Below are 13,745 nucleotides of genomic sequence, written 5' to 3' on the forward strand. Positions count from 1 at the left end.
CTCAAACTACAAAAGAACTTCAAGGCAGATTCATTAACTTGAGGAAAAATTTGGGAAGTTCTCAGAATAGTCCATTCCATACTCAATGGAAATTTTGATGAAGCTTTCTTCCGAATCCATTTTTTTTAGTTTTCCTCGGAATAACCTTGAAATTCTCCACAATAAGACACCCTTTGGAAAGATTATCCAGGGTGTCGACTACCTGGAAAAAAACCTGGAAAGTCAGGGAATGTCAGGGAATTCTATTTATGATCTGGAAAGTCAGGGAATGTCAGGGAATTTTAGTGTAGGTCAGGGAAAAAAATAATGTTGATCACATTGCTAAAAAATATGTGTGGGACACATAAAACAATCTTTGAAATTTTATCAGTACATGACGTCAACGTTTTTGGGCAGATCCCGGGCATCAGATCTACTCGCTGCGTTTATGGACGCCCTTGCCGGTATCTCTTCGAACAAGTTGAAGCAACAGGTACAAAAAGGTGGCGAGAAGCTGATAGATCTGGGAAGCTGTGGGCTGTATATTTTGCATAATGCATTCAAGGATAGTGTTTGCAGTATCAGTTGGGATGTTTTCAAATATTTGCGTGGTATCCAGAATATCTTCAAAGATGTACCTTATCGCATGGCAACGCCAATGCAGAGAGAGGTTTTTAGGTAAATCTAGATAGATCTGGAATTAGGGCGTAACAACTTTTGTAAACAATGACTTCTATCGACGATTTCTAGGAACTCAATGCACGCCCACGCAAACCAACGAAACCGTCGGGTAGGGGAAGCCTTCCTATACCCGATGGTGCTGTTGATTTGCGTTGGTGAGCCTTAACTTTCTAGCAATCATCGAAAGAAGTCATTGTTTAAAAAAGCTATTACGCCCTAATTTCAGCTCTATCTAGAAATGCAGAATATCTTTTTGAAAAAAAATAGTATCAGCATCAGTCCAGCATCAAAATGAAAGCATATTGAAATCAAGTTTTGATATCAACATCAAACTGAATTCGTAATTTGATTTCAGTTTATGCAATTGATAAATTTTGTTTTCATTTTGCTGTACATTTGCTCTTCAAAAATATGTTGTTGCGGGTTTGATTTCATTGCCTTAACATAACATCAAATTGAATACTTGTTTTGTTATCAACATGAAAAATTGATATCAAATTGAGTATTCAGTTTGCTCTCACTGATAGCAATTTTAACCGTTAAAACGACCGTTAAAACGACCAAAACGACAGCAACCTGAGTTATCATTATCAGCGAAATCACAACATCAAATTTAGATTGCAGTTTGATCTCAGACTTTGCTCGAGCTGTGTCCATGATCGAGGGAAAAAAAAGTTAAATAATACCACTGAACTGTTCAAAAGTTCATCTAATTGAGGTTAACCACTAACGGTGCAAATCCTGATTGGCGGGCAAAAGTTGGCGCTACTTAGTGACGTAAGATAGAAATTTTGACATGATGGTGCTTTCAAAATTCTTTCATGGTGAGGTATGGGAGAATAGTTTGAAATCATATAAGCAAGATCGACATAACTTCAGAAAGTACTGAATCACTTGAGAATAGTTCGGAATCACTTAAAAAATTACTGAATCACTTAAGGAAATAATTGAATCACTTCATAAAAATACGGAATCTCTTCAGATAGTACTGAATCATTTCAGAGCGCACTGAATAACTAATGAAAAGTTCGAAATCACTTCAGAAAGTACTGAATCATTTCAGAAAAGTTTGGACTCACTTCGGAAGTGCTAAATCACTTCAGAAATGTTTTCAATCAATTCGGAAACTACTGAATCATTTAGGAATGTATTGTATCACTTTAGAAATGTTCGAAATCACTTCTGAACGTACTGTATCGATTTAGAACAGTGTGGAATGACTTCAGAGAGTCTTGAATCACTTTAGAAAGTCTTGAATCACTTCATAAATGTTGAGAATCATTTCACAAAGTACTGAATAACTTCAGAAAAGACCCAAAACACTCAATAAATATTCGAAATCACTTTGGAAAGCACTCAATCATTGCGAAAAGTTCACTTTGAAAATAATTGAATCACTTGAGAAATGTTCGGAATCACTTCGGAAAACACCGAATATCTTCAGTAATGTTCGGAATCACTTTGGAAAAGTTCATGATCACTTCGGAAAGTACTGAATTATTTCAGAAAGCACTGAATCACTTCGGAAAGTGTTGAACCACTTTAAGCTCGGAATCTCTTGGGGTAGTATTGAATCACTTCAGAAAATTTCGGATTCACATTGGAAAGTACTGAATCATCCCAGAAAGTTTGTAATAATTTCCGCGAGAACCGAATAACTTCGAAAATGATTAAATTAGCTAGGAATGCACAGAATCTTTTCAGAAACGTTCAGCCTCACGTCGGAAATACTGAATCGCTTCAGAATGTTCATAATCACTTCGCAAAGCACTAAATGATTTCAGAAAGTACTGAATCACTTCAGAACTGTTTGGAATCACTCCGAAAAGTACTGAATAATTCCAGATAGTTTGTAATCACTTCCGAAAGTACTGAATCGCTTCAGGAAGAACTGAATCACTTTTGAACAGTTTGAAATCAATTCTGAAAGTACCCAAGTAACAATTTGGGTTTTATGAGGGTACTGTAGACCGTGATTTAGACTTGTAGAGTGCTTTAAAACCTCAATAAAACTTACAATGTTACTTTGATAAAACAGAAAAAACTTTGAAATTCTTCGGATAGTATTGAGTGACTTAAGAAAATTTCTGAATCCTTTTGGATAATACTTAATCTTTCGAGAAAGTTTGTAATCGCTTTCGTAAAAACTAAAAAAAAAAATCCGGAAAGAACTGAACATCTTCACAAAACTTCGGAAAGTACTTTATCAATTCTCTCAAGTTTGCAATCACTTCTTCTAGAGCTGAGATCATTTTGTTATAACTTCAGAAAAGTTTGGAATCCCTTCAGAAAATATTTAGTAACTTCAGAAAAATCGGAATAACTTTGGGCATCACAGAATCATTAAAAAAAAGTTCAAAATCTCTTCTGAAAGTACTGAAAAACGATAGAAAATCTCGGAATCAGTTTGAAAAGTGCTGAATTACTGCAGAAAAACTTCAGAAAGTACTGAATCACTTCAAATAGCACAGACATAATTGAGCATGAGAATGATTAACCGCTCGCGGTTCTCAGAGGCGAACCAGCCTTTAGGCTAAAAACCTCTTAAATAAAGAAAAAAAAATCCGCTCGCGGTTGCTACTCCGTTATTGCCAGATCACCTATCAGAGAAGCAAAAAACGATGCGTTGGACGAGCATGCATCTGCAATGAGTAAAAACTGCTGATCTCATACTTAAGGATAGGCAATAACAGCGCCGGCCGCTTCATAATGTAGGTCAATTAGATCGTCAAAAACCGAGAGATCCTCCTCACTTCCAGGAATTTTTCAACAGTTTCTCAGCAGGATTTACTTCAGGAAGTATTGATTATTATCGCTAAGCTACTTAATTGTGACACATCGAAAAAGATCTCGACTTTGGCAACATAGATGAAGAACAGCCAACTCTTCACAACTCGATGTTCAGTTACTCGATATACAGTTATATAACCATCATAAAAATGAGTGTCATGGCTACTGAGATAGCCAATTTGTATGAGATTGTTATTCTATAACTCGATAATTCTATAGGTACCTCGAGTCGTAGAGAGTGCACTGTAGTTACGTTTCCAAAAACGAGATCTGTCTATACTGACATTACATTCCATTAGGAAAGTTTAGAATCACTTTGGAAAGTTAAGAATCCCTTCAGAAAGTACTGAATAACTTGAGAAAAAATTAGGATCACTTTGGTAAGTACTGGACCATTTCAGAAAAAAAGCAGCCAACAGAATAACTTCAAACAGTACTGAACTTTACAAACGTTTTGAATCACTTCGGAAACATTGGAAGCACTGGATTCGTGTATTCAGCTCATAGCATATTTAATAACTTCAGAAAAGCTTGAGTTCAGTAGGGAAAATGTTGAATCGCTTAAAGATAGACTCACTTCCGAAAATGTTAAATTTTCTGGACTGATTTAATACTTTCGGCAGTAATGTCACGAGTTCTTGGGAACGTTTAAAGCAAGAACCTGTTATAAACGTGAAAACGTGGCACTGAAACAGTAAATGTATTGCCTAAAAAGGTTTCCAAAGGTAACATTAGTTGTAACAACACAAACATCTCTGGTTCTTATTTCAAAGATTTGCATAGCGACGATTGATGGTAATGATTTGTAAAACGCCAGAGGTGTTCTGAGTAAAACGCATAAAACGAATCCATATTTATGTATCTTTATTTTTTGTTTTTTTGATTTTAATTATCATCATATCCATAATCTTCCCCTTAATTGGCCTAGTACTTGTGACTTAAGAAGGGGGACCGAGTGCCTCGGAGAAACAAAAGTTCGTTGCGCCTTTGCGCAGTTAGCGCAGTAAGGGCTTCTTACTGCTGAGGTTTTGATTTGATAACATACTGATAGTTTTGGAAATTTTGCTTTGCCCACGAATGTTTAGGAAAATTCTAGAAATTGTTCAAGGTTTTTCCTGAAATTAGGAGAAAGTCAAGCAAGATAAATATGATATAAATTAGAAAACACAAATGATAGTACTGGGAAAATGTTGACAGAACTTTCATAATTGAACTAATCTTAATTTCAAGAAGAAAGGGTAAAGGGACTTATAAACTAGATAAAACACTATGTGAAACAACGCCATCAACGTCGCGGGCGAATGCATCGTTATTTTAGGCAGATTTATATTTTAAGGTCGCCGGTCAATATTGGGTGCGACTACTTAGCTCAAATTTTAGGAACACAGCACTGGGTATAATAAAGCTCATCACGTTGTAGCTTCTTAGGTTAAAATAACGTAGTTTTGTGGACTGGAAATTTTCTGAAAACCGACTGGAAAGTCAGGGAATTTTGTTTTCGACTTTGAGTCGACACCCTGTTATCAGAATATTAATTGAATTCATTTCTTATTTCCTTTTGAATCTCACTCTTTCCCTTGGAACTCTACTCACATTGAAAGTCTCCTAAAAATTCATTGGCATTTCTACTCCAGGGTGTCGACTACCTGGAAAAACCTGGAAAGTCAGGGAATGTCAGGGAATTCTATTTATGATCTGGAAAGTCAGGGAATGTCAGGGAATTTTAATGTAGGTCAGGGGAAAAAATAATGTTGATCACATTGCAAAAAATCATGTGTGGGACACATAAAACAATCTTTGAAATTTTATCAGTGCATGACGTCAAAGTTTTTGGGAATATCCCGGCCATCAGATCTACTCGCTGCGTTTATGGACGCCCTTGCCGGTATCTCTTCGAACAAGTTGCTGGAAGTGTCCATGGATGGGCCCAATGTGAATTGAAGCTAGAGGTACAAAAAGGTGGCGAGAAGCTGATAGATCTGGGAAGCTGTGGGCTGTATATTTTGCATAATGTATTCAAGGATAGTGTTCGCAGTATAAGTTGGAATGTTGTCAAATGTTTGCGTGGTATCTACAATATCTTCAAAGATGTACCAGCAAGACAAGCGTTTATCACGATGTATTCTGGATCTACCATATTCCCGCTAAAGTTTTGCGGTCACCGATGGTTGGAAAATATTGCTGCTGTTCAGAGAGCAATCAAAATTACTCCGCAAATACGAAAATTCATTCAAGGCGTCCAGAAAGACAAATCGAACCAACGTCAGCTTCCTACCAAAATGTTAAAAACTGTTTGAATGTCTCGCTGCTGATGGCTAATAGTACGTTCAGACTACAGATTTATAACATGTTATAGCACTATCTTGATGGTGGTTTCTGTTTTGCAATTATTTGACAACCGTTATAACATGTTATAACTCTGTAGTATGAACGTGGTATTAAGCTAGCTTTCTTCAAATCAGTTGCTGTCGAAGTTGAGCCATTTCAATGCGAATTTCAGACGGACAACCCTATGGTGCCTTTTTTGTGCAACGTGATGTCTCAAATAGTTAGAGGCATTATGGAAAGGTTCATTAATATTGACCATCTGAACAATATTGCACATTTGATCAATATGATCGCAAAAAGGAACGACTGGACGTTTTTTGGCACAGGTTATTGGTCGGCGTATTCAGAACTATTGTTGGTTGTGAAAATGATTTGCTGCTTATCGCATGGCAACGCCAATGCATGCAGAGAGAGGTTTTTCGGTAAATGCAGAATATCTTTTTGAAAACATGAGGGAAGAGTCAAGGCCCAAGCGCAATTAAAGCGGAATGGCAGTGGTAGCGGAAAAGCCCGATCTGAGTAAGCCTATTTGTCGGATTGAAAACTAGTTAGAATCAAATCGAGTGCGGTTAGGCATCTTGATGTCATTTGTGACAATTGTCAAACTTGCCGTTTCCGTTCCGCTTCCGCCCACATTACGTTTCAGTCCCCGAGCAGGAACCGATAGCTAATTGATAACAAATCAATATCTTAATGTGGTATGATACCAGATTTTGGTATGCATGTGGTATAAAACCTTGTTTTGATTTTGATCACTTATCGAAATATTTTGTAAAATATCAAATGAATACCAAAATAACAAAATGTGATCTTTCAGTTTTTAGACAATTACACCTAAAAGAGTTATTGAATTGGTATTAGAAGACCTTCAAAATAACAAACTATGGTATTCTGGCATCTTAAAAAGCATCTGTTATCCGTTTGTTATTGTAATAACAAAAATATTTATTATTTCGTTATTCGTAGAACATTTTTGACGTATTATTTTTGGTATTTTGTATGTCAGCCTCACTAATACCATATTTAGGTTGCCAGTTATGCTATTTCCATACCTAAATTTGGTATTAATAAGTTATTTTTTCCTGCTCGGGTCGTAGCGCGACGTTAGATCTATGATGGTGTTACTGATGCAGGCGGGTTTTGAAAACTTACAAATTTTGAATGAACTTATTCAGCGAGTTCGAAAAATCGCATTCGCTTTCCATGTAGACAAGGATCGTCGTATGGAAGAAGCTGTCAATTCCGAGAGCTCAAGATGCTCAAAAAGAAGCCGAGAGTTTGCAGGAGAAAATTATTCTGCTCAAATGATAAACATTTTTAAAATTAATCCGAAAATAATCACATAGGGTTTTGATCTAATTTCCGTTCTACTAAGCACATCTCGCACTTTACCTCTCTTTTTTTAATGGGTTTGAACAAAATATGGAATGTTTTCATCAAAGATAACTTTTAAATAAAGATTTGATAAAGAGTCAAACAATGTTGAGATATTATTAAAAATCTAACACTGCTTCTTGATTCTAAATTCGTCCTACGAGATTCAATTCCGTCCTAACGCATTGCAACGCTATTTAATTTTCTTCGTCCTACTGATAAACGTAGAAAAAGGGGATTCGCTAGGAACGCTTCTTTTGTTTTAAGAACAATGAGTGTAAATATTCATACAATTCGGTGTAATAGGCTTCATGTTGTGGCTTATGAACTAACGGATCGGAACAAACGTATTATTGTTTTGTGCATGGTGAAATCGTTGACATTATTGATGATTTCTGCTCGATAGAACGGAAATGGGCGATTACGACGAAGTAGCGCTCTTCCCTATTCAACTTGTAATTTCTGTTTGTAATAGTACGTTCAGACTACAGAGTTATAACATGTTATAGCGCTATCTTGATGGTGGTTTCTGTGTTGCAATTATTTGACAACCGTTATAACATGTTATAACTCTCCAGTCTGAACAAGGCATAATGTGAACTCACTGAGATAATAAAATGTTAATGATAATTAAACATAAATTATTTTGCCATGTCTGCGGTTGTCATATGGAGTTCCAGAGAGTACGAAACTGACTAATCCCCAGGTTCGGTTTCCAAAAGCAAGAATAATCACTGCTCTGTTATTTTACAATAATTTATATGTTAAGAAAAAGGATCGTCTACGGGATGATGTTGATTTGGCTGTGAAATTATGAACACAAATTGAGAGCTTGGTGACATTGATTAAATATTCCTATTATTACTTAGTAATGAATAGTGAGCCTAGTTGTGAGCAGTAGTTATTTATTATTATATTATAATATGTATTTATAGCCCTAGGTTTATTCACATCCTTCGTAGGTAGTCGGTCATATGGTCTGTAAAAATTGTATTAGTATCAAGTTCTGTTGTACGTGCCATGAGTGTGCTATTCTTGATATTTTCGAAAGTTTGCCCTACTGCTCATTTTAAACTAACCTTAATTTACACTACGGTAGCACATCACGGTGTAGGTTCTTAGGTTTAAATAACGAAGTTTTGTGGACTGGAATTTTTCTGAAAACCGGCTGGAAAGTCAGGGAATTTTATTTTTGACTTTGAGTCGACACCCTGTACTCACAAATTCCTTAGATTTCTTCTGATAATTTGTTTGGCAAACTCTCCTGAATTTATTTTCCGAATTCCTTTGAAGATGGAGTTATTCTCAGATTTAATTGTGATCCTTCTTTTAGTATTTAAAAAAAATCCAAGGACTTATGCTACAAATTTGTGTTCTCTTACAAACTTTATGAATGTTTTTTTCTACCGAGCTCGGCTGTACAAATCTCGACAAGAAAAGTGTCACTGAGATCTCAGCAAAAGTCAAATTTGATTGCTGAGTCTCGGATAATGCTTAGCTGAATATCAGCAAACAAATGAAATGGTTGTTGAGATCTCAGTAAAACTTTTTTTTCCGAGATTTGCACAACCGAGCTCGGTAGAAAAAAACTAAGTGCGCTTATTTCTTCAACATGGTCACTAAAGTCACTATTTATAGTGATTAGATATATTCTCATAAATGTTTTGAAAACAATTCTAATCGACGAAAGCACATGAGATCAGTTAGTTCACTGGAATTACCGCTGGTGATATTTCAATCGATTTCTCTGTCAACTTTACAAAAGAACGAAAAAATCAACGCAATTTCCACTGACTTTTTAATAAACTCAACCCTCCGTAACTCCAACTAATGAAGAGATTCGATGTTTAGAACTATAAATTCATAGAAAATCGAACGGGCCATCGTAAAAGTTGTATAACTCAATATCGAGTTGTGAAAAGTTGACTGTACTGTACACCTGTATTAACTATTATCTGCATTTCGACTACATTATTACTACAGCTGCTCGCAATAAACTATTTTAACTTAAACTGCCGCATATCTCTTTACTCATTGACAGCATTGATTTTACAAAGCCGCATATGTAACCTTACTTTTCCATATTTATAGCAAAACAAAAAATAGCTTTATTCGATGGTGGTGACCCCTAGCGCCTAGGCGCCGCGAGATCAGTAATCATCATCTGATGGACACCTTTTCTTCGATGTTGCGCTCGGCCCCAGAGGTCACCCCCGAATCAATAATTATCCCCTTATTACACCTTCGCTTCTGCCAAATGCAATTGCATCGTAAATAACCACCGAGAGTGACCTCCAACATTCAACACACCAACACGCATTGCGAGCCGAACAAGCAGAATGATTTTAATTTTCCCCTTTTTCTTTTTTCTTTCTTTTTCTCTTTTCCTTTCCGTGTTCAGTGCAAAATTCTAGTGAAATATCGTTATAATTGCCTATAAGAGAAAAGAAAGTTATTCTACTAATCGGACACCGATCGGATAATCAAAATTTGTTACAACACACCCACTGACTCACACGTACTGCTACTAGCTGCTACTACAACTGAATAAGCGGAAGAAGAAGAAAATCAATCAAAATTCCGCTCATACTAGAAAGACCCATGTCCTCAGCCAGCATGGATGAGTTTTCTCTTGCATTTGATGATAATCGGCAGAGTGCGACGACGGCAGCGGCGCTGCTCCCGCCAGGCACTACAACCCTGGCCCAGTTGACGTCCCACTTTGAGGATCTCCAGATGAACAGTCCCGGCGGCGGTGGAGGAGGAGGCGGCGGCGGTGGCGGCGGTGGTGGTGGTCCACTTAACATGACCGGTGTCGGTGGCGGGGCCGGTGACAACCATTCCGGTGGCAGTGCCGTCGACGAACTGATTCAGCAAAACTCCAAGGTGTTCGATACATTCGTAGCGATGATCAACGGACTGGCGCCCAAGGTCGAGGAACGACCGGTTAAGTACAAGTCACACACGGAATGCGTCCCGGTGCCGTCGTCGGAGCATGTGGCGGAAATCGTCGGCCGACAGGGTTGCAAGATCAAGGCACTGAGGGCGAAGACTAACACATTCATCAAGACTCCGATCAGAGGCGAAGAACCGATCTTTGTGATCACCGGCACGAAGGAGGATGTTACGAGAGCGAAGCAGGAGATTCTGTCGGCGGCGGATCACTTCAGCACGTTGCGGTCGTCGAAGAAGCAAGCGATGGCCCTGCTGGCCGAAAGTCGGAATATGCTGGGGTACAGCACGCCCGATGAGATTACGATTCAGATCCGGGTACCGCAGAAGGTTGTTGGGTTGGTGGTGGGACCCAAGGGAGCGACCATCAAAAACATTCAGCTCAAGACCAATACGTACATCATAACGCCGAAACGGAACCAGGAATCGGTATTCGAGATTACGGGACTGCCAACGAATGTCCACACGGCGCGGCAGCTGATCGAGGAACACATTGCAACCCGGGCCGGTACGTCGGCCACCAGTTCCAGTTCTAGTTCGAGCTCAAGCAGCTCCAGCAGTTCCAGTTCGAGTAGTTCGAGCAGCTCGAGCAGTGGGGGCAGCACTGCCAACACTTCCCCACAGAGCACACTGACCAACGGACATCACGATATGCTACACCACGGCGTTGGAGGCGGAGTCAACGGACTGCATGGACTGCACGGGCTACAAGGGCATCAGGACTTCGACACGAACCAGTTCATCATCGACAACCTGCTGGAGTACTTCAACAACATGAGCACGGCGTACAACTCGCCGACCAACACGGCGGGACCCACCCTGAACGGTCTCGTCAACCATCATCACCTATCGGGTGGGGGCAATGGGGGTATCAACAATGGCGTCGGCGGAAATGCCGGCGGCATCGGGGGTCTCGGTGGCAATGGAAACGGTGTCGGCAATGTAAACATGGGCGGCGGAATCGAGAGCGTACCGGACTTCCGCAACATCTGGGAGAACCTGAGCGAAAGCCAGGGCTCCGGTGCCGGCACGGATACGGACAACTCGTCGCTCATCTGGACCCTACCGTCGTCGTCGCGCAACTCCGTGTCCTACTCGCCGGATGATTTCATCTTTCAGCGATAAGACGGTGTGAGCGAGTGAGGCGGCGCGCGCGCGCCTGCGCGGAGATGCTACTACTGAGCTTTGTTTATTTTTATTGCTATTATTGATATATAAGATCTATGGTCGGATTTATTTTTTTTTTAATGCTCGGTAGTGAACAGCACGTGTTGTTTTATTCTGGATTAGTTATTTTTTTTTTTGGTGAATTATTACTTTGATACGTATCTATTTGATGAATACAATTAAGAGGAAAGGTAACGGTTGCAGCGCAAATGCGAAGATACGGCCAGTTCCCGGAGTTAGCGAGGAATGGTGAAGAGAACAAAAAAAAAAAAAAAGGAAGAAGATATCGGGAGGACTAACCGAATGATATGGATTGTAGGTGAACAGCAGATAATGTAATAGATGTACAGAGGTTCTTAACAATCATATAACGAAAGATGCAACTATAGATGTATAAAGCGAACGATTGAAAAACAGGTAAAATTATTGTGGTTTTAAAATTTGGAATCAGCACAAGAAAAACGAAAGTAACTTCGATGCGGGAAAATGTGACGTGAAGCAGTGTTGCCAGTTGTGCTAGGACTGATTTTCAACTCTCCCACTCAGGACCTCAGAGGCTGCAACTATTTCGTCTGGTGGCGGTTTAATTTTGGATTGGAACAACGTTTTTTGAAAAGCATTTTGGAGTTTTTATGCAGTTTTGCCGACGTAGATGCCAGCTTTGCTTTTTCGTTGCTACTTTTGCGTTTCAAAGTGTTTTGTGGGTTTGAGTTTGGACGCGATTTAAGACTTATTCGGAGTGGCGATTCAACCAAGAAAACCGTGAAAAAATCTGATTTTTTATTCACCAGGAAAAAAATGGGAGAAGGTCGATCAACAAATTCTGGAACTGCTCACATTCCTCTCAGTCTAAGGTGATTCTCAGGTATCCGAGCTGTCCCTGACCCTGGTAGAGACCCTTTCAGAAATTCCAATATATACACAGGTCTAGCAACTCTTCGATTGGTTATGATTGCCCAACGAGTTTCGCAATAAGCTTTCGTGTTGGATTAGAATCTCCGCGTAATTTGTTTTGGGGTCCTAAAAAGCCCTTCATCTACCTTTCGGTCAAATCTTCAAGTCCGTGAAATTCAACATTGGATTACACCTGAGGTTATGTAGAAACCGTTCATGCTATTGTAGAGAACCCTTAGCACAAGTCTCGAATTTTGTATCGGACTTTTTGGCTCCTTGTGCACCCCCAAGAACCGACCTGCTCCAACATGTTGTAAAACTGTGGGTCGACAGATCAAAACTGATCCTGTATTGTTTTACCAAAGTGTTGTAGATGGTCTATGAGATCGGCTATAAATTCAATACACACTTACAGTTAGGGTTATTTTACGAACATAATTTTTGAGGACAACTCTTGATGAACATTTCAAATGGTCCTATCTGCTTTAATCGATTCTCTTCATCGACTTTCTCTTTCGTTAATAACTCAGCTGCAAAACCTTTCCCTGTTGTATTTGACGTTTTGGACGCTAGATAAGAACCTCCTTTATCAAACTATGTGGTAGAATTAGCGCGAAATCTGTTTGCATAGCAGTGGTTATGAAAGGAGAAAGTCGATGAAGAGAATCGATCAAAGCAGATAGGACCATTTGAAATGTTCATCGAGAACTCATTAACTCTAGTCACAAAGTCCAGACATGTGACTGAACTGACTGAAATTTTTAGTACAGACCACCTATACAGGTAGAATCGTACTGATTCGTCCAACATTTTGGTCCTACATTGTGTACTTCACACACGTCTTTGCAGAATGTTTCTTCGAGTGGATTTAAATAATGAACCACCGGTTACTTTAAGGTCCTTCAGGAGGCCTTCACTTCTCGTCATCCAAATTTGATTGCGCTTTTGCAAGTAAAATTTGACTTCACTTCACGCAATCCAAATTCGATTGCGCATTTCCAAGTAAAATTTGACTTCACTTCTCGTAATCCAAATTCGATTGCGCATTTCTAAGAAAAATTTGACTTCACTTCTCGTAATCCAACTTGCGCTTTTGCAAGTAAAATTCGAGTTCGCTTCTCGTAATCCAAATTCGATGGCGCTTTTCCAAATAAGTTTTGATTTCTCTTCTCGTAATCCAAATTTCGATTGCGGATTTCCAAGTAAAATTTAACATCACTTCTCGTAATCCAAATTCAATTGCGCTTTTACAAGTGAATTTTGACCTAGAATTTGAATTCACTTCTCGTAATCCAAATTCGATTGCGCATTTCCAAGTAAAATTTGACTTCACTTCTCGTAATCCAAATTCGATTGCGGTTTTACAAGTGAAATTTGACCAAGAATTTGACTTCGCTTCACGCAATCCAAATTTAGGTTTTCCAAGTAAAATTTGATCTCGCTTCACGTAATCCAAATTCAATTGCACATTTCCAAGTAAAATTTGACTTCACTTCTCGTAATCCAAATTCTATTGCGCATTTCCAAGTAAAATTTGACTTCACTCCTCGTAATCCAAATTCGATTGCGGTTTTACAAGT

General features: G+C 38.9%; 1 protein-coding gene across 3 annotated transcripts in view; it reads left to right on the forward strand.

Moving 5' to 3' along the window:
* LOC135707163 (RNA-binding protein MEX3B) overlaps positions 1 to 12,784 on the forward strand; it is a 184,160-nt gene extending 171,376 nt beyond the window's left edge. For all 3 annotated transcript variants that reach the window (XM_065228906.1, XM_065228908.1, XM_065228907.1), the window contains one exon: positions 9,554 to 12,784. In XM_065228906.1, the coding sequence (XP_065084978.1) occupies positions 9,754 to 11,229 (1,476 nt within the window). In that variant the 5' untranslated portion in view covers positions 9,554 to 9,753 and the 3' untranslated portion in view covers positions 11,230 to 12,784. The remainder of the gene's footprint in view (positions 1 to 9,553) is intronic.
* Positions 12,785 to 13,745: the final 961 nt, after the last annotated feature.

The sequence above is a fragment of the Ochlerotatus camptorhynchus genome, unplaced genomic scaffold (assembly GCF_037179485.1).
Source record: "Ochlerotatus camptorhynchus isolate MF236.1 unplaced genomic scaffold, CSIRO-AGI_Acam_v1.1 ptg000304l, whole genome shotgun sequence".
NCBI lineage: Eukaryota > Metazoa > Arthropoda > Insecta > Diptera > Culicidae > Ochlerotatus > Ochlerotatus camptorhynchus.